Source organism: Ictalurus furcatus, chromosome 7 (assembly GCF_023375685.1).
Source record: "Ictalurus furcatus strain D&B chromosome 7, Billie_1.0, whole genome shotgun sequence".
NCBI lineage: Eukaryota > Metazoa > Chordata > Actinopteri > Siluriformes > Ictaluridae > Ictalurus > Ictalurus furcatus.
Window position 1 is genome coordinate 22,334,076 of NC_071261.1, and position 20,632 is coordinate 22,354,707.

Sequence of the window (20,632 nt, forward strand, 5' to 3'; positions counted from 1 at the left end):
CCATCCAAATCATTTTCAAACCTGTCTCACGCTCTTTTATGTTGCTTTTCTCGGCGTGTATCTTCCTTCAAAGAATTATTCCGCTTATTATCTGTCCACATCCTCTGCTGTTTTCTTCCATTTTGAAGCACGCTTTAATACACGAACATGTATAGCAAGGCCATCATTTTATCCACTTAGTCACTGACAGTCCGTCTTGCTCCAAATGTCTTTTGAAAATACCATAATGACAATTACACGATAAGAATACTGACACTTGACGCCATTCAAAAAGTGTAGAAAAACATAGTCAGATGTCCTTCTATCTGAAAAAGGAGCTTTGAATTGGCTCAGACAGGAAAGAGGGGAAGAAAAAGGCTCATTGGTTACTGGAATAGACGATTTTTAACAGTTTTTAGAGTAAGGCAAAGGGACAAAAGAATCCACAGTAAGGTACTTCATTAGAGAAGCGAGAAGGATTAAAGGGGGTGGGGTGGGGTGGGGTTGGGTGGAGGGGGGGGGGGGGGGAATTGTGGAACATGACACTCACAGTCCATTTAAATACTAAAAGGTTAATGAAGCTGCTTATCTAGTGTGAGATGTTAAATTCTCTTCACATGCTTTATTTCTGTCTCAGAATCCAGGAATGTGGCAGTAAGCTTCCAGTGAGGCCAGCAAAATGTAAATAAGCCAAAGACCAATGAAAAATAACGACGTCACCAGTTTGCAAGTCCGTGGACCACCCAGCTCTCCTCCAGCCACCGAGGGGCGGCGGCGATACAGCAGCACGCTCACACTCACCACACATAGTGCAGTGAAGAGTGTGACAGAGAACGCCAGAGAGCCTGGGTCCACGTAGAAGGCTTTGCCCTTGCTGCGCCAGTACACAGCAGCGATGGTCCACGCCACACCGATGCCCAGGAACACGTTCACCGCGTTGCTGCCCGTCACATTCCCAATGGAAGCGTCAGCATACTGGTCCTGAATGGCAGCTACCTTACTGGCAAAGGTGTCTGTGGAAGACAGGAAAAGAAGGAAGGAATATAGTTTGATCAGACCTTTAATAAATGAATTTATCTTACTAACAGGCAACAACATATCCATCCATTCATCCATCCATTTTTCATACCGCTTATCATACACAGGGTCGCTGGGGAGCCTGGAGTGTATCGCAGGGAACTCGGGGGACAACCTGGACAGGGTGCTGACCCATCGCAGGGCACAATCTCACACACTATGGACAATTTGGAAATGCCAATCAGCCTACAGCACATGTCTTTAGACTGGAGAGGAAACCAGTACCGCTACCCAGAGGAAACCCTCGAAGCACAGAGAGAGGTGGGATTTGAAACCCCAACCCTGTAGGTGCGAGGCAAACATGCTAACCACTAAGCCACGTGTAACACCAGTCCTGATGTCTGCTGCAGATTTGCCTGACACGTGAAAATGTTTTAAAATGACCAATTTCACCTGAGAATTTACTGATTTAATTCATTCTCAATTAAGCCTTGGTTTAGATCTTTTAATGTAAATTGTGATAAGAGAAAAAAAATATAACACTATATAATAATTTGTATATAACTGCTCTTTTAAGTGTGTAAGTTTTGTCATACAGTTCAGCATAAAGATGAATAGCTGTTATATTATATACATATAATACAGAACACATAATGTACTTTGGCATTAATTACACATGTTTCTTCATTATGATTCATTCATTCTTTTATAGACCTGGTACTGATGTGCCCAGTGCTACAAACACCACGGCGGTAACGGAGTCCTTCAGGCCGATGGTGCAGCCGAAGTGAGAGGCCAGATCACCCGTCACTGCTGTTAACATGCCAATCAAAGAGATCGATACGATGAAACATGCCCAGCCGTTCCAGTACTCAGTGGGTGGCACAAAGGCAAACAGAACTTTCCAGAAGACTGTAAGGAAGTGCATGATGTAGTCGAAGCAGGAAGGAAGGCGCTCTTCGCCACTCTCTTCCTCATCATCGTCACCTAAAGTGCAGAGGGGCAGAGTTTAGGCTATGAAAAGCAGACCGATCATGAATATTTCATGTTGCATAACAGCTGAGAAAGGGCAGTGCAGAATAAATATGGATCAGGCCGTCAAGTCATCAATCAAACCACTGGGGACTGACGTGAGGTCAGACTGGATTAACCCCCGTGTTTAGTCATTAGATTCTTTTAATTATCCATTTCGATAGCACAAAGAGGCCAAGTATATTTTAATAATCTCAAGCTAAGCACTCAGATCTAGTCTCTGGCTGTACAGTAACTGACAAGTGCTGCAGCCTACCTGCGCTCACAGTAACCGCGCTGACAAACTGCTCCCTCCAGCTGCTGCTTCCAACTACCAGAGCCAGATTGGTCTTTTTAATGAGCTTGTCTACTGTGCTCTACACACACACACACACACACACACAAAGTAAATTTTACATATTAAACAGTAACATTTCAGATCAATAACATGACAATCTAATGATGTTAAAATACAATGGGACTTTAGACTTCCTAATATCTAGGAAGTAAATGTGATATTCACAGATGGCAGAACAAAGTGGATCTGGAAGCTATAATGATGCAGTTTGGACTTATAATTATCATATTGGATAAATATAAAAATTCTTTAAAAAACCTGCTGGTTCACACTGAATCTGTTAAATGTGGCACTAGAATCCATCCATCCATGTTCTGTATCGCTTATCCTACACATGGTCATGAGGGAATCTATCCCAGGGAACTCAGGGCACCAAACCATTGGATGGGGTGCCAAAGCGTTGGGCACAATAGCACATACATTCACACGATACGGAATGGATACGTAAATGCCAATCAGCCTACAATGCATGTCTTTGGACTGGGGGAGGAAACCGGAGTACCCGGAGGAAACCCCTGAAGCATGAAGAGAACATGCACACAGGGTGGAGTTGAGATTCAAACCCCCAACCCCGGGGGTGTGAGGCAAACGTGCTAACCACTAAGCTACCATGGCCCCTGGCCCAATATTTTGTACAATGTTGCATGCAGAGGAGTATTCTGCTCTCTCATATTTTAGTTTATTATTTTCCTATCAATTGGTGGCATTCTTCTAGAAATTTGGAAATATACCTCCTGATTTATTATTTATTTTTCATAAAAATGTAACAACCCATGTGCATGTTGTGAATTTGCCTAATGGTGTATTGTAACAGTGGTGAAGTGATAGCCTCTAGAGCAATGCTGAGAAAGCCCATTCCTCATGTCTTGCTCAAGCTACAGTATACCACGAATTATTGTCTGAACGAGGATGTCTTTCTGGCTTGTTGGGGTACACATGACAGAGCATTGATGGATAGATATGAGAAAATAATACAGAATCAATAATTCTGTCAAAAAGATTCTCCAAAAGCAGAGAAATGTAATGTGCTGTGTGACAGATTACTCACACTGCTGAGACATGCTGGAATTTCCTTAACATTTGTTATTGTTACCTTAAACTCATACGATTCCTCAATCACCACTTCCAGCCTGCTGTGGTCTCCTAGACTGGGACATCCCATCTTAGCTACCTCTTCTTCCTCTGCTCCTACTGCAGGCTTTTTCTCATTGGAGTCCCCTAGAGAGAGAGAGCGAGAGAGAGAGACAGACAGACAGACAGACAGAGACAGAGACAGACAGAGACAGAGACAGACAGAGACAGAGACAGACAGTGACTGATAAGAAAGAAATTGGCTAACAGAGAGGCACATGTCTCCTTTTAGCTCCCAAAGCACAGGAGTTAAATAAATCTCAGGAGACTCATGGTGTTAACTGAATCCCAGAATAAGGTGTGGGAATGAAGAGGCCGTGCCAGGACAGGCTATGTAATTAACACTAAAGCAAGGTGATAGCCTACAGTCACTACATTTGCTCTAGCTGATCCTGTGGCAGCCAATTATTTCAAGGAGGTAACAAATTTGCTTACAGCTAGATGTTTGCACCTTTTACTCACCATAAACATCTGCTCTGAAGATGATATTATGTCAAAAGTGAACTAAGATAAATCAGAAATGTCATTTCCTTCTGTCAAAATCACACTTCATTTGATTTCTACAGCTGTCATACTCTCGCTCTCTCTCTGCCTCTCTCTCTCTCTCTCTCTCTCTTTATAAATCTGGCCTGTGCAGCTTGTATTAAACTGAATGTAAGGCGTAATGACTGTGGTTTCCTGTGAATGTACTATAAACACTAACACTTTGCACACACAGTGTGGACAGGATGGTGATATCGATCCTTGGGACACTTCCTGTGGTAGATGTTAGCTAATGAGTGTCATCTCATTAGCAAGGGTCTCTACAGTGCATGTGTTAAGGCTCTAGTGCGTGTCTGAGGTTTGATGGTCATTAATGTTGGTGATTATATTAGAAGATTTTGATGTTCCTTCTACAAAAGAGAGAACATGAGTAAGAGCTATTAGGAGTAAGAATTGTGTCCTGTACTGAGTAGGGTTGGGCAGCGTGATATATATTGATATTGTGATTGATATAGTACATCATTTCTGAATTTATGGTGAGTATTGTCAGTACTTTTATATTACCGGCCAATTCCACTGCGAATACTGGGAAGTGATATTTTTGTTAATACCATAGAGCTGTTGAATTCTCATTTCTGATTGGTCAGAAGGACAGATTCTCTATAACACGTAGTTCCAGCTGCAACACAAGTCACAGGTTAATATTAATACACTATCATTTCTATAGTAACAAAAGAATGTACATGGATGCTGCACATTTTTAAAATGTGTGTAATTTTTCTATATTTAGGATTTTTGGAAGGCGTCTCAATGTAAGTGATTAAATGTAACTATAAATGGATAAAAAGTATGACCTTATTTAATTAATGGAAAACTTGAAACAGCAAATTGCTGTGGTGTAAGAGGAATAAAACACTCAAAGATGTACAATTATAGAAAAGTAATCAACTTTGGGGCGGTAACAGCCATTTGCATCCCATCGCATCACACCACCCCGTTATTCATTATCTGTAATTTTCATACAACAGCACGCCCCTTTATGCTTTATTCCTTACATATCGCTCACCCCTACTACTAAGGTACACACACCGATACAAACACATACACACAATTTTACCATGTTTCTGTCCAATCTCCAGGAGAACAGGCTCGCCCAATTCAATCGTGAAGATTTTGTTTTTCTCATACTCCTCATCATCAATGATCTTCACTTCAATAATCTTCCTGTAAACAGACAGAACAGAGATCGTATTTTGCGTATGTCTGTCTCAGTTATACAACAGACCTGAGCTGATGGTAACAATACACTTCATCCACCAATCATAGAATGTCCATCCATCCATCCATCTTCTACCGCTTACTCCTTCATCAGGGTCACGGGGAACCTGGAGCCTATCCCAGGGAGCATCGGGCACAAGGCGGGGTACACCCTGGACAGGGTGCCAGTCCATCACAGGGCACAATCACATACACACATTCACACACCCATTCATACACTACGGGCACTTTAGACATGCCAATCAACCTACCATGCATGTCTTTGGACTGGGGGAGGAAACCGGAGTACCCGGAGGAAACCCCCGCAGCACGGGGAGAACACGCAAACTCTGCACACACATGGCCCTGGCGGGAATCGAACCCCGGACCCTGGAGGTGTGAGGCGAACGTGCTAACCAATCATAGAATGTATTCATGCATAACTTACCCCACCATTTTGTTCACAATAATGCATCAAAGATTTACACTTGCACGTCATACACACACACACACACACACACACACGCAAAGAAACAACTCTCAGAGGCACATCTGCACCAGAAAGTGCAGTCAACAGATTGAAAGCTACTTAAGGAGAGAGAAGAGATAATGACTGAGTGTACGAGAGAAACTGGCTCAAGGGGAAAAGTGTGCAGCTCAATGTTCAAGATCCACTAGTGACAAGAGGAAGAGGAAACAGATTAAATGAGTAAAAGAGGAAGAGAGAAACAAAATAACTGAGGACACACACATACACACACACACACACACACACACACACAATGGCAAAGGTGTGGAAGTCAGCTATATAAACTAGAACATATTATGCTTTGTGTCTTGTCACACACAGAATATGAGAGAACAAGGACAAAGTAACAAAAGTCAGCTGTAGAAACTAAACTAGAACTTATCATGTTTTGTCTCTTACACACACACATACACACGCTCATATACACACTACTACAAACATCACAGGAACAATATCAAAGGGAAAAATAAAGTCTTTCTGCGGAGCCAAATGTCCCCACAGTGAAATCTTTGCTTATTCGATCGCAACTCTACCATCACTGTGCTACCTCGCCATTAATCCATATTCAATTAAAATCAGGTTAGAAAACTAAATTGGAGAAGCTTACTCAATAAAGCCAGAATGAGCGATGAAGAGGGGAAAAAGAGTTCACCACAGAGTGGCTCATAAACATGGCCGCCGAGGACTACAGCACTGAACAGCCATCACAAATTCTTCCACGTTCACATTCACCTTCATTCTAATCATGCACAGCCAATCACAGCCACAGTATACAAGTACTCACTTCACTACAACACATTGTGACGTATAGGGCTGTGTCTGAATATCCCTACTACCCTACTATACAGTGGGCGAAAAGGAGCAGCATGTTCGACAGCTCAGTATTCATAAAACAGTAGGCGAGAAATACCCAGATACCTACTGCTTCCACCGTAATCCTGCAGTACGGAATCAGTGGATACTGCGATATCCCATAATGCAACGGGACTGGCGTGGAAGAGCTGTCCGAATCAAAAATGGCGGAAGGCAGCGCGTCGGCTCCTCTGAAATTGTAGATCACATGACAATGCCAATATGGTGGATGTATTCATAGTACACACTTATACCGATCAGTACGTACTGTATCAACAGCCGAGCAGTAGGTACTGAATAGTAGGTAGGTACGGAAATTATACGTGATTTCGGACGCAGCCTATATATTCTCAGTGTCTTATGTTCTCTTGCGATTGTGTTTATGGTTACAACTAGGTTTCTGGTTCCTGGTTTATGTCTTTGTCTTTTGCCCAAATAATGCTGTTTGCATATCGCCTGACTCCTGTCTGTTTCTTGACTCTGTTTCTACTCTACATTTTTTTATTTGTTTGCCTGTTTTTAAAAAATAAAGACTCTTAAGATCCCTTCTGAAAAAAACAAAAAAACAATAGAAACCATCATAGAATTTGCAATGGTTTTAATGGTTATAATAGGAACTGTGTTGGTTTTAATGGAAACTGTAATGGTCCCTTTAGGTCTCTACTGGTAATTTGTTGCCTTTTATTGGTGGCATGCTATGTCTAGTGGATACCATTAAGGACCAATAATGGTAATGGTTATAATGGTTAGCTGATGGTTTGTAATGGTATTTGTAATGGAAACCATTAGAATTTCTGTGATGGTTTCTACAGTTTTTTTCAGCAGGGTTGTTAATGTTATTGTATCTTGTAAGCCTGACACCTTAAATATATAGTGCAAAAGTTTAGGCACCCTTCTTTTTTTTTTTTTTGTACAAACTTTCTTTGTACCGGAGTCTATTATTTTTATTTTTATTTTTTTGTCACACCAAGTTTTGACTTTGTTTCATTTACCACTGTTTACTGCACTTTATGGTATTTTTTGTTTTAAATGTAGAAACATTTAATTTCATTATACTGAAGGTATATTTCCTCTACAGCATTTCTTTGCATGTGCCTAAAACTTTTGCACAGTACTGTATGTCTATTAAATATATAGATCAAATCATTTGCTACACAAACACAAACAAGCTAGCTAGCAAAGTGAACAAAGATACATAAACATGTTTGTCATTTTGAACAGATAGAGTAGGTTATTACATAAAGCCTTGTTTGTAAATAGCAAATAAAATATTGTGTTTTAATATATGAATTCAATTTTTTCTATTAATTAAAAAAAAAAATAATAATGAATTGAAGCATTTGATTAATTTATTACTCAGGCTTACCCTTATACACAGTTTTGTCAGCCATTTTCTTTTTCAGAACCGGAAATGAATTTTCATATTATTGCAGCTATTTCTGAGTAAGTTCTGAGCCTGTTGACTTGTTGACTTATTTCCTCACCCCTCCAAGGAGTCATCTAACAAACTTCACTTGAGTTAACAGGGTAATGGATACGGAGTTGGAGATTGAAATGGATAGCGCATGTTGATGAGGTTATGTTAAAAAGGAGTACTGAAACAAAGTCATAAAGTCCTTCATAAGAACCTTTTTTTCCCCGAAGCAATAATCCAACACTCCTGACAAATGTCGCTTTTACCATTTTATTGCTTTCGTTCTATTACTTAATTTTCTTCCTCTGTCCGGGCATGGTGTGTCTCGTTTTCAGATAACATACTGTATATGTGTATTTTTTGTTATATATTGTTTTTCTTCCAGTTCTTTTACAGACAGTCGGGGAGACTGACATGCCATTACTTCATATTATTTATATGCTACAATTGAAAATGTGTTTTCCTCCTATCGCTCACATGGTCTCATTCCTTCCACTATTATTCCTCTTGTTTTCTCTCTTTCATCATTTCTCACTCCCCTCTATTCCATCCCCCATGTCTCTTATTCGATTTTCCTGCTCGCCTTCTTGAAAACAATCCAGCTGCACAATTAAGATCTTGTCTGTTCTGTCTTTATCCTTCTTCCACTCTGTCTGACAATCGTATACGCACACACTTACACACACACTTACACACTTACACACACAGAGAGAAGGCTACAGAGATTTCATCATAGGGTGTGGTGTCTATAAAGAGCATATGGCCAGAGATTTATTACTATGCACGGACACCTGAACTCGAACAGCTCCTGCTGGTCAGAGAGTGCTGTTCGTGCATCTCTTAAAGCACCAGTGACAAACCCTTCTCATTTCTGAGAGTGTTTTTGCATCCAAAGAAAGCCATTTTCAAAAGTCATCCACTTAGAGTGGCATTAAATCAAACCAAAGGTCCTTAAAGTAGCAGGGGTAACAAGCTCTCGCTTAAGGGTGCCAATGTAGAATCGATGCCACTGCTGGAGACAGAGCGAGAGTGAAAGCCTTCTGAAAGCGCACTCAAACAGGCAGCTTGCAACATATAAACAAACACACACACACACACAGACTCAAAAGTTAACTTTATACAGTCTCTTATCACTGAACTGGCTTGAATGATAATGCCAAAGTACAGCTAATAGAGGCTGGAGTGTATAGAGACATATCTCTTGCTTTCTCTCACACACACATACACTCAACACTAAAGCCTCTGTAAAGTATGTAAGTAGGTTTGTTTTTTCGACAAAATCTTATCATTGTCACACACACACACATACACATACACAATCATTTCTAGAAGTACATAGACTAAACAGCATTAATCATCTAATCATGCAAATGTACTGTATATATAATCATGCAAATGTACTGTATATATAATCATGCAAATGCTCCACTAATAACCGTATATCTAGGCAGAGACATCATCTAAGTGTGTGTGTGTGTGTGTGTGTGTGTGTGTAGACAGATCGCAGATTATCTGTCCGTTCAAATGAAACTACGTATTTGTTTTGCCTCGTTATGTGCATGTATATGGACAGAGAGATAGAAAGAAAAAAAGTAAAATGAGACTGCACCTAAGCAAAGGGTCTGAGAAATCTATCATTTATGAGCTGCTCATTTTCTCCAAAATTCACCACCTGCTCCCGCCCGTACACACACATATACACGCATGTACACACACACACACACACACACACACAGCAAATAAACCACAGACACGTTATCTCTCTCTGCGGTGGGGCATGGTGAGGGTAGAAGTGTATGTTTATGAGGTCTTAGGCTGCGTCGGTGTGACATGTCTCTGATGTACCACGTGTTGGCAAAACGCAGAGGATTGTTGTCCCTCAGAGAACCACTGTGCCACCATGTTTTATCATTCCTGTTGTTTGTCGTGTAAATTCAATTTGATGCATTATTCATTCATTTCCTTCTGCTTTTCCTGTGGGGGTGATGGTGATAATGGGCTGAGAAGGTCAGCTCAGATGTGTCTATCCCTGACTAAAGATTCAAGCTTTTACAATCAGATCCACACGTGTTCCTAAGTCAACTATGAGATATCATCTGCTATCAGGTCCTGGGTTTTTCTGTCTAGTGGGAGCCAACCAGGGTGTATCCTTATAGAGGACCTGGACCATCTCAACTGGCTCATCACATTTTGCATGAGCAATGGCTCTACTCCAAGCTCCTCACCCTATAATGGACAGTAAGTCCAGCAACCTTGCCAAGGCACCTCATTACTCGCAATCTTTTTTCTTACAGTCACTAGCAACAGCTTGTGATCATAGGTGTCATAGACGGACCACAGCTTCTGCTTCACCAACACAGACCAGTACAGCGACTGTTACCCTGCTGCTGTTGACCTGATCATCACTTGTGAAGAAGATCCCAAGATACTTAAACTACTACACCGGGGCAAGGTCTCTCCCTTCACCTCAATGGAGCACCCCGCACTTTTTTGGGAGAGAACCTTGGCCTTGGTGCTGATTTTCATCCCCACAAATACTTAGCAGTGAGGATCGAGTGCACAAAGGAGATTCAGTCCACATGCTGTCAAAAGAACATCAACTGCAAATAACATGGAAGTCTCTAGCCCTGTCCCCCATTCTGGATACATCTCCATTCTTGTCTGTGTCTTAATATCCAGTCCATGAAAACTACATACTCCTGCATTCAATGCTTCACTACATTATACTATGTGGTGAGACAGACAGAGAGAGAGAGAGAGAGAGAGAGAGAGAGAGAGAGAGAGAGAGAGAGAGAGAGAAAGAGAGAAAGAGAGACAGAGAGAGAAACCATCTAAAAAAATTGATATAGTAATGTGTGAACGCCAAGCACACAGTCCTGTGGTGTGTAAGATGGTTAGAGAATGCCTAAAGCAGTACAGCAAGATTAGTTTTATATGCAGTGCAGTTGTCTCAAATTTCTCTCCCTCATATCCAGGGGTTCTCTCTGCACTATTTTAGATATTCATTTGGAAGATGCATATATGTGATGCAACATGCAACCATACAGTGCTCGCCATTAATACTGGCATCCTTTGTTAAATATGAGCAAAGAAGACTGTGAAAATTTGTCTTTATTGTTTAACCTTTTGATATTTTGTTGAAAAACGTTCAAAAAATACTCTGCTCTCATGGATATTAAACAATTTGCAAACACAACAAAGGTTTATCAAAAAAATAAATTGTTAAATATAAGTGCGCAACAATTATTGGCACCATTTTAGTCAATACTTTGTGCTACCTCTCTTTGCCAAGATAACAGCTCTGAGTCTTCTCCTATAATGCCTGATGTGGTTGGAGAATACATGGCAAGGGATCTGAGACCATTCCTCCATACAGAATCTCTCCAGATCCTTCAAATTTCAAGGAGATGTAACACTGCCTAGACTGATTTATGTTCATGAGACTAGTTCACTATACAATGGTAATGAAGTGACATCACTTTCGAAGTCAGCTTAATTGGAATATAACTACTGGAACATAATATAAGTGCACAAAGTCATGACATTCTAATGTAATGTAATGTAAGTGACATAACACAACCTTATGTTAATATAATATTTCACTTAACATACTCACTTAATGTATTATGAGACATCAAAATTGACAAAAGCAGTAACCCTTTACATTAAAGTTTCCTTAACTGATATTATCTGATTAGTTAAGATGAACAAACCCTGAACAATGGCCTTAATACACCATAAGTAACATTAACAAAGTAACTTTCCTTTGTTAACTGAGTCTATATGGCAAGCTATTTCACCTCCTCATTTTTTCTCCCCAGTTTTGTCACCTGCCAATTGCCCCGAACAGCCAGCTCTCCCCTCTCATACATCCACCAACCGGGGAGAGTGAAGACGAACACATGCTTCTTCGAGACACATGAAGCCAGCCAACCGCATCTTTTCAAACTGCTGCTCAGACTCTGTCACAGCACAGTGTAACACACTTGGAGGAATGTGCTATCTGCACTCTTCTGCATGCATGAGCTCACAGACAACAGCAATTGACAAGTGTCACTGTGATCGACAGAGGAGAGAGTGTATGACAATCTTCTCACCCAGAGAGCATGGCCAATTTTGCTCTCTTGGCTCCAGGCCATGGATAGCTGTGTCACCAGTGGGGGATTTCGAGTCCCGATGATGCCACAGTGGCTGTGAGCCAAAGGAGCAGAACTGGCTGTGCTTTCTGGGCGAACACTTTTTTCTGTTGTGCTACTCGGGAGTCCCTGAATAGCAAGTTTTAATATTTAATATTAACCTGGAGATCAGAGTTTTCAACAGTTATCAATTTCATTTTGATGTGGACTTATGTTTAATCATGGATTGACTAAACATTCAACCCCATGAGGATGTTATATAGCATCCCCAAATATAGCCCTAATACAAATGAACAGTTCAATCATGTAGCTGAACAGTTAAAGGTTAGAAGTTTTGGTTTAACAATGGCTCTCTGACTGTATCTTGGGATAATCTGAAGATCACACCTTAAGACCTGAAGAGGAACACACATTCATATTGTGTGAAAGAGTGTCACCAACACCACAGGAAAGATTTCTAACTGAAATGGTTTGAAATAGTGTTATATCGTTGAGCTGAGATAAATATTTAGAAAAGGTTTTCAGTGAATACAAAAATCCCCTATTCCTAATTTCTGTATGTTCCTCTTAAAATGTCTATTATCATACAATTCTAACCAACATGGATGATGTAGCTGAATTTCATTCACATATACAGTGTCCTGAGAAATGGTATCATACCTAATCATACCAGCAACTACAATTTTTCAAACCTTTAATATAAGTTGAGTCACGCAATATGTGAGACAAGGTTCTCAGAAACATATCCATAAAGAAATGGTCATTTATATTATAGAAAATCCAAAGATATGATTAGTATGGGCATTTTTTTTCTTTATAGAAAAAAAAATTCAACTCATTGGCTTAAATGTCGAATTTCATATTTTTTCTTTTTCATTAAACATTTATACTGGTTTATCCATCTTCCTTTTGTTCTATGAGAATCTAGTTTGCTCTTCCTCACTTGCCATCTATAATATACCCAATTCTTTTTTGTGTCTTCATGTATGTTTAAACAACCACATCACTCACTCTCGCTCTCTCTCTCTCTCTCTCTCTCTCTCTCTCTCTCTTTCTTGCCCTATCACTTTTTTCCTCTCTCATTACCTATTCATCCCTTCTTGCTTATAAATGTTTTATGTGCTGAAAAATATTTTGCATGGTTGGCAGTCTGACCCAAAGCTCTCACAGTATTCCATAGAGATGTCTCATCAGGAGCTGAAGGTGAACGTGTGATTGACTGAGGTCACGCTCGTGGCAGCGTCTTGCAAAGTGCCAAGTTGTCAGCAGCGTCCACAGGCCATCTTCCTCACCATGCCAACAGTTGGCCTGGGCATCGGCTTTCCTCTCGCAACTCTCTCTCTATCTTAATCTCTCATCAATTTTAATCACACCACACCTCCAATCCTGCTGCTTACTAACACCTCTTTCTCTCTCTGGCTCTGTCACACATATAAACACATGTACACACACATACACACAAACACACCCGACTCTAGTACTCACTTCCTGAGTTTCTGTCAACTTTATCGATTTAGCACACATCAGTAAGAACTAATCGATAAGCACGATCCACCACCTGGTCACTACATGAAAGCTGCATGTGTTCAGGCCCCCCTCTGTAATAGTCCTAACAGAAAATTGCCTTTTCTTGTCATTTCCATGCTTTTACAGATTAGTTCATTTCTGAAATATTAAGCAAATGTGAAGTCTGTACCAGGTGGCTTTTCTTCTCTAAGCAGCATTTAGAACCACAGACTGTCACATGAGAAATACATTTAAATATTCATTGTGATCGTCCCATGGCTGAAATTAACATACAGCACAAGCAAGAACAATCTAAGTGAAGTTAAACATAGCTTAGCAACACCCTACTGCTCGCAAGCAAAGTCACAACAAAATCAAAATGACATGTCCTTCTACTTGGGTGGGCACAGCAAGAAGTTAAGCTGTGCTCACACATTAGGCTGTTTTTTTTTCCCCCACCAGCACATTTTGCACGTTGTCCAATGGAAAACAGTAATAAGTAATATGGTGGTTAGAATGCGACTGCTGCTGCTCACACTTAATCCTTCAGAGCAGAACACCTTTCAAAAACTTTTCAGAAGTGCTGAGTGATCTCAAGTGTGTGTGGGTTTTTTTTTTTTCATCTGACTAATCAGGTCACAGCTCAAGTGAAAAGATGGAGGGGAAAATGCAGGTGGAAATATGAATCTTGCTAATGAGTGACTATGAGCAGATTTATATTATGCCTAATCACAGCCAGTACTTCACTGTAAATACTTTATTAATTTGGGACATTGGAATCAGATGTGAAAGTCTTACATTACCTACAGTACCTTAAAGTAAAAGCTGTACAGTTGCAGAAGCTTTTCCTGCTCTTAAATCTTCTGTCTCTGATGCCAAAGCTAAGCTAACCCTCCTCCCTGCCATATATATATATATATATATATATATATATATATATATATATATATATATCGAGAAAGAATTCTAATATAGATAGCTAGATAATAATCAATACAATGCAGACCTTATGGTTACAGTGCTGCTATACTAACAGTGGGCATGCTGCGTGAGCCATTTCCATTTCACATCAGCACAAACAAAAAGATATTTTGAATAGTTCGCAGCTTTACACAAGGCTGACACACTACCATATGTATTTTGGCTGAAGTTACACTCCTCCAGGAAGCTATTTTTTTTATACAAAAATGTCTAGAGTAAAACCACTGATTTCAAAGATGCCTGCTTATATTTATGTGAAACATACACCTCTTTTGTTGAGCATGCTTTTATCTAATTCAGCAGGGTAAGTGATAGTTACTTTACAATCTTCCAAGTTGATAAACTGTAGTGTAGACTCTTGTAGCTTTCTGTAAGGAGGCATTTATTTAACATGTATATTGTTTATTTAGCATGTCTCCGGTGTCAGCTCTTTGTAACAGTCAGTATTAAGTTTTTCGCAACTAGAGAGTTTTGAGGACAGAGGACTTTCTCTGTAACATGACAAGCTGAAGTTTCTTTTTTATATATATATATATATTATTAACATCAAGAGAGGTAAAAGGAGAGTCTGGTGAGGGAATGATTGTTTATAGCTGCTAAAATGTCAGTGATACTTCATTCAGTGACTAACTATAAACTGTTGTAAAAAAAAATACAATGCATTATTTTTTTATTAATAAAACTTCATGGAATAACTACATTAATGCCACTTCATATCATGACACATCACTCCATCCTGCTGTTGAGTATTTTCCTATAACGTCATGCCTTGTAATGGTTTATTCACAAACTAGTTTAACGGGGGGGGGGTCGGCACACAACAACATTCATCCATCCATCCATCTTCTACCGCTTATCCTTTTCAGGGTCACGGGGAACCTGGAGCCTATCCCAGGGAGCATCGCATATCCCATATCCCAGGGTGCCAGTCCATCGCAGGGCACAATCACATACACACTCACACACCCATTCATACACTACGGACACTTTAGACACGCCGATCAGCCTACCATGCATGTCTTTGGACTGGGGGAGGAAACCCCTGCAGCACGGGAAGAACATGCAAACTCCGCACACACATGGCCCCAGCAGGACTCGAACCCCGGACCCTGGAGGTATGAGGCGAATGTGTTAACCACTAGATATGTTGCATATCAAAGTATCAGCAACATGGGCTCCAAAGACCTCCTGAAACAACTCTGTGACAAAGCGGTGAAAAGAAACACATCAGGTGAGGGATATAAAAAGTTTTCCAAGGCTTTGAAGATACCCCAGAACTCTGTTAAATCCATCATTAAGAAGTGGAAAGTGCATGGCACTACCCACAATCTGGCAAAATCTGGGTGTCCGTCATAACTAGACAACCAGGAAAAAGACACTTCAATTCAAGTCTTCTTCTGCCAAATGTAAAGACCTACAGGATTTCATAGCCAACAGAGGAAAACATGCCCACAGAACAATATCAAAGATATTGCATACATCTGGTCTATATGGGAGGGTCCATCTGGAGTCCCATATGAAGTTTGTAAAAAGACACCTGAAGGATCCTGCAGCAAACTGGCAGAAGGTTTTGTGGCCAGATGAAACCAAAGTAGATCTTTTTGGCATGAAAGCCAATATGGCCATTACAAAACAACACCATCCTTACTGTGAAGCATGGTGGTGGAGGCATAATGTTGTGGGGATATTTCTCATCTACTGGAAGATTCTGGGGAAGAACCTGATAAAATCTGCCAAATTTCTGAAATAAGGTTGGAAATTCATATTTCAACAGGACAATGATCCCAAGCATAAAGACAAAGCTACCATGGAGTGGCTTGCTAGGAACAAGGTGGATGGTCTGAAGTGGCCTAGTCAAAGCCCTGGCCTAAATCTAATTAAAGTTCTATAACCAAAAGGTTGCGGTCCATCAGTGAAAATCAACTAACCTCTCCCAGCTTGAACAGTTCTGCAAAGAGTGGCGGAAAATCTCCAAATCCCACTGTGATATCGTTTGGAGAAATACCCCAAAAGACTGTTAGCTGTAGTTGCTCCCAAAGATGCCTCTACCAAATATTGACTCTGGGGGTGAATACGTAAGAAATTAGGAAATTTCAGTTCTGTCAGTTAAATTCTCTCTCTCTCTCTTTTTCCCAAAATACAATGAATTCATAGCATTGGTATACTGTGTGGTTTCAATCAGGAAAAGCAAGTCCCATTTGATACAACAAAATGTAAACATTCTGAAAGGATCTTTATTCATTGTCTATCCGCTGTTCATAGACATGGTTCTCAGAATAAAAACACAAAATGGGTTTTCATGGGTATTCAAAAATAACACAACAATGTCTGAAAAGAATGTCATATCACCCTTAATCCTAATACATTCCTCTTGAAATGCACATCCTTGCTCTATTTCTGTCACTCTCCTAATCTACAATGCCACTCTCTCCTTTATTCTTGCTGCTGCCAGTATCCACTGTCTGTTTGAATCCAGCTCACCCCCAACACACATCTACACACTCACTCACACATGCATGGAAAGGTCTGCCATTTAAAAATATATGAAAACACTGCCTCATCAACACTTGTCTCTGTCGTGATAATTAAGCTACTTTAATCTCATAATAGAAGGAGTTTGGAGGCTTGAGAAGAAAGTGAAAGCAGCTATAAGGCTTAAGTATAACTTGCATAATATAATTCCAAAAATACAGCTCTGCAGACACACCCTTAGCCACAGACTGAATGTTACATTCAAACCACTATAGTTCCCCATTAAGACAGCAAGTAGCAACTGCTCATAGAGTGAAACAGACAAATAACTTCAATGTCAGTTACAATCAAATAAGTAGTGACTAGATAATTAGGTTGATGGATAGTAAAGGTTGGTTGATGGATAGTAAAGCTGGCAGGTATTGTATTTTAGCTCGGTAAGCAGCATGTTCCTGGTGACTAATCACACATCTTGTATTTTTCTGTCTTTTCCTATTATGGAGTCGTCCTCCAGAGGAGTCAGGTTTCTGTTGCAATGGTGCACAATTCTGCCTAAATACCAGAATCCCAGCAGAACTCGCTGTACACTTCAAACCCCTTCCTGTCTGTCTAAGGGATGACAAGGGACCTGCTAGAAGCTACCTTCGCTTCCATGACAGCATTTCAAACCCTCGAACTTACTTCCTTCCCACCCACTGCTCTGTGACACGATGGCACTTACCTGATTGTGTCATTTACACACAAGTGTCATCATTCAGCTGAGTACAGTGACAGTCCCACAGGAGTTACAGGCTTAGCTCAAGGGCACAATGGCAGTGGCTATCCGTCTTGTGTGCTGGACGCATAAGTTACAGTGGTAACGTTTAGCTATACCTCTCTGTTCCGGTTCACCTGTTTCACAAATGGAACCCCAAGCTATATAAGACATTCATATAGCATTCCTTCAAGCAGGTGTCATGAACATAGCTATCTGCTCTATTGTTCCCTTCAATCCCAATCAGTTATAAATAATCTGCAAATGGCTTTCATTCCAGTTTCATTTAAGCAAGGAACCCATTTTCCACTTGTGTAATCATTTACATATTTAGCAGATGCTTTTATATGCACCAACTTATAATTGAGCTGAGCTGTTGAGGGTTAAGGGCCTTGCTCAAGAGTCCAACAGTGGCAGGTTGACAGTATTGGGATTCAAACGTACAAACTGCTGAGCGGTAATCCAGTAATCCTTAACCACTGAGCCACCACTGACCCAGTCAGTCCTAACAGGTTCGCTCCTGCTTTAGTTATAACAAACCCCTGCTACCACAACAGCCCCTTGTGTATAATATTGCAATCTGCCAGCTTCACCCACTGATCATACTGCATATACTATATTAGGTATGAATAACAGTTGTTAATAGACTGGTATTAATGTCACCAGCAGAGTGGATGACCCCTCTCATGGACTTTTCACCTATCTGCCATCTTGTAGAAGGTACCAGAGCATCTATGCCACCAGCATAAGACTCTGCAACAGATACTTCCCTGAGGAAGTCAGAATGCTCAACATATTGCTGCCTGTCAACACTCGCCTGAACAAATCTAAACCTCCCAACAGCTACGATTGAACATCCATCACTGGCCAACTGCACTTTATAACCCGCACTTTATAATTGCACCTATTGGACACTTTGTTATTATGACTCTTATTGCTGCTACTACAATCAATTGCTGCTATCACAGTCAATAGTTTACAGACAATTTTTGCACAACTTTTTTCCACAGAGAACTCTTTCTCTTGTACTGTCTAGTTGGCTTTCACTGTCCTGTGTACTGTATTTATTGTCTTGTATATTTATTGTATTGTGTGCACTTGTCTCACATTATCACCAGTTGTTTATTTGCACTTTATGTAGTCCTGTGTACTGTGCCACTGTATTGTTGTGTAATGTGTGGTACCATGGTCCTGGGGAAAAATCATTTTGTTCCAATGTATACAGGTTATATAGTGGAATGGCTATGAAAAACACTTAGTTGTCCTGGTACTTTTTATCTATAGTGGTAGAAATGGGAATGTCACCTTATGTCATCTCTATGAGAAAACATTTCTATTGTGTTTCCCCTAAATTTTGTTTTGTGTTTTTTTATGCTTTGAGTTGTGGTAATTTCGTAGTAACCATCCTGACTGCCTGTAACCTAAAATCAGCAATAGTGGCATACGTGACCAACGTGTCAAACTAAAGTTGATTCCCAGGCCCAGGGCAATTGCACAAGTTCCCCTTTTGAGTATTGGTTCCTTTCAGGGTATCTTCCTTATTGTAATTCAAATATGTTTTTCCTTTCTTCCGCAGCTTCTGGCTTGCACAATGAGCATGTAGTCCAGTGTCGATACCTATTATGAAAAGCTCTCTCCAAATACAATTACTACACGGATATCTACAGGTTAAGGTGAACAGAGAGAATGAATAGAGAGAGCGATGATGAGCTGCTCAGCACAGTACCACAGAGCGCAAAGAACACTGTAGCGCTCGAGGGATTGGCCCAGGACCTGACTACTCCTAATTAAAGACAAAGAGAGATAAAATGAGGGATAAATAGAAAGGTAGCAAGAGAAGGAGATATAATAAGATATAGCAAGATATAATAAGAATAAGATGAGTAGCATAATTAATTATAACATATTTCACATCTTACAAGAAGATAAGACTCTTAATCACACACCTCCCCACTGCAGAGTCGCAAATGAAGCGAGATAATAAGAAAGAAACAAAGGAAGAGAAAGAGCGCATTCATATCCTGCTGCTACACATAAACTCTTGAGTGTGTGATCTATTAACAGCGCTTTGCATCATATTCTTTCTCTGTGCTTTCTCTACAGCAAAACCAGTTGCTATCGCATTCACTTAACAAAGTACCACTGGACTCATTGCTATGGCAACACACGCTGGCGGTCACTCATCCTCTGTCACGCAAGAGAGCTATGTTTCAAACCTTGTTGTCTTTACAATACATCATATCCTCTCAAAGCCATTCTAATAGCCGATTCCAATCACTCGCTTTCTTTAGGGCTGCAGTTCTATGGTTACCTAATCAGATTTCCAATAACTGGACTACAAATCATATCGAAGCTCAATGTCAGTCTAAAACCCAAATGCCCAAGTGGAAAAGCCCTCAGACAAGTCTGGGAAGCAGCAACCGAGCTGCGGCCACACAGATCAACGACATGAAGCTAAAGGTTGGGCTGATAAAACTTGGGTAAGAGTAAACTTTTAAAATCACATACAGTATATGATCATGGAGGAGTTCAGAATTGACTGAACTTCTTTTTGACCATTAGTGGATGCCATATGTAGATCTTACTCTCTTAATGTGGTCGACTAACGACCGGCCTGCGTGTACGCCCTTGGAGACTGCTGCCCGGCATCAGAGAGGGGAGCATGATTACAGCGAGTCCGAATGTGAGGGCTCTAATCATGTGAGCAACCGGCAGTGTGTAACGTCCACATCCCTACATCTCTGCACTCTAA

The 20,632-nt window shown here is 40.5% G+C and overlaps 1 protein-coding gene across 3 annotated transcripts in view; it reads right to left on the reverse strand.

Annotated features, from left to right (window-relative positions):
• Nucleotides 1-504: 504 nt before the first annotated feature.
• slc8a4b (solute carrier family 8 member 4b) overlaps nucleotides 505-20,632 on the reverse strand; it is a 63,295-nt gene continuing 43,167 nt past the window's right edge. For all 3 annotated transcript variants that reach the window (XM_053629267.1, XM_053629265.1, XM_053629266.1), the window contains 5 exons: nucleotides 5,097-5,203; nucleotides 3,459-3,583; nucleotides 2,285-2,384; nucleotides 1,711-1,983; nucleotides 505-992 (listed from right to left, as the gene is read on the reverse strand). In XM_053629267.1, coding sequence (XP_053485242.1) covers nucleotides 613-992; nucleotides 1,711-1,983; nucleotides 2,285-2,384; nucleotides 3,459-3,583; nucleotides 5,097-5,203 — 985 coding nt within the window. In that variant the 3' untranslated portion in view covers nucleotides 505-612. The remainder of the gene's footprint in view (nucleotides 993-1,710; nucleotides 1,984-2,284; nucleotides 2,385-3,458; nucleotides 3,584-5,096; nucleotides 5,204-20,632) is intronic.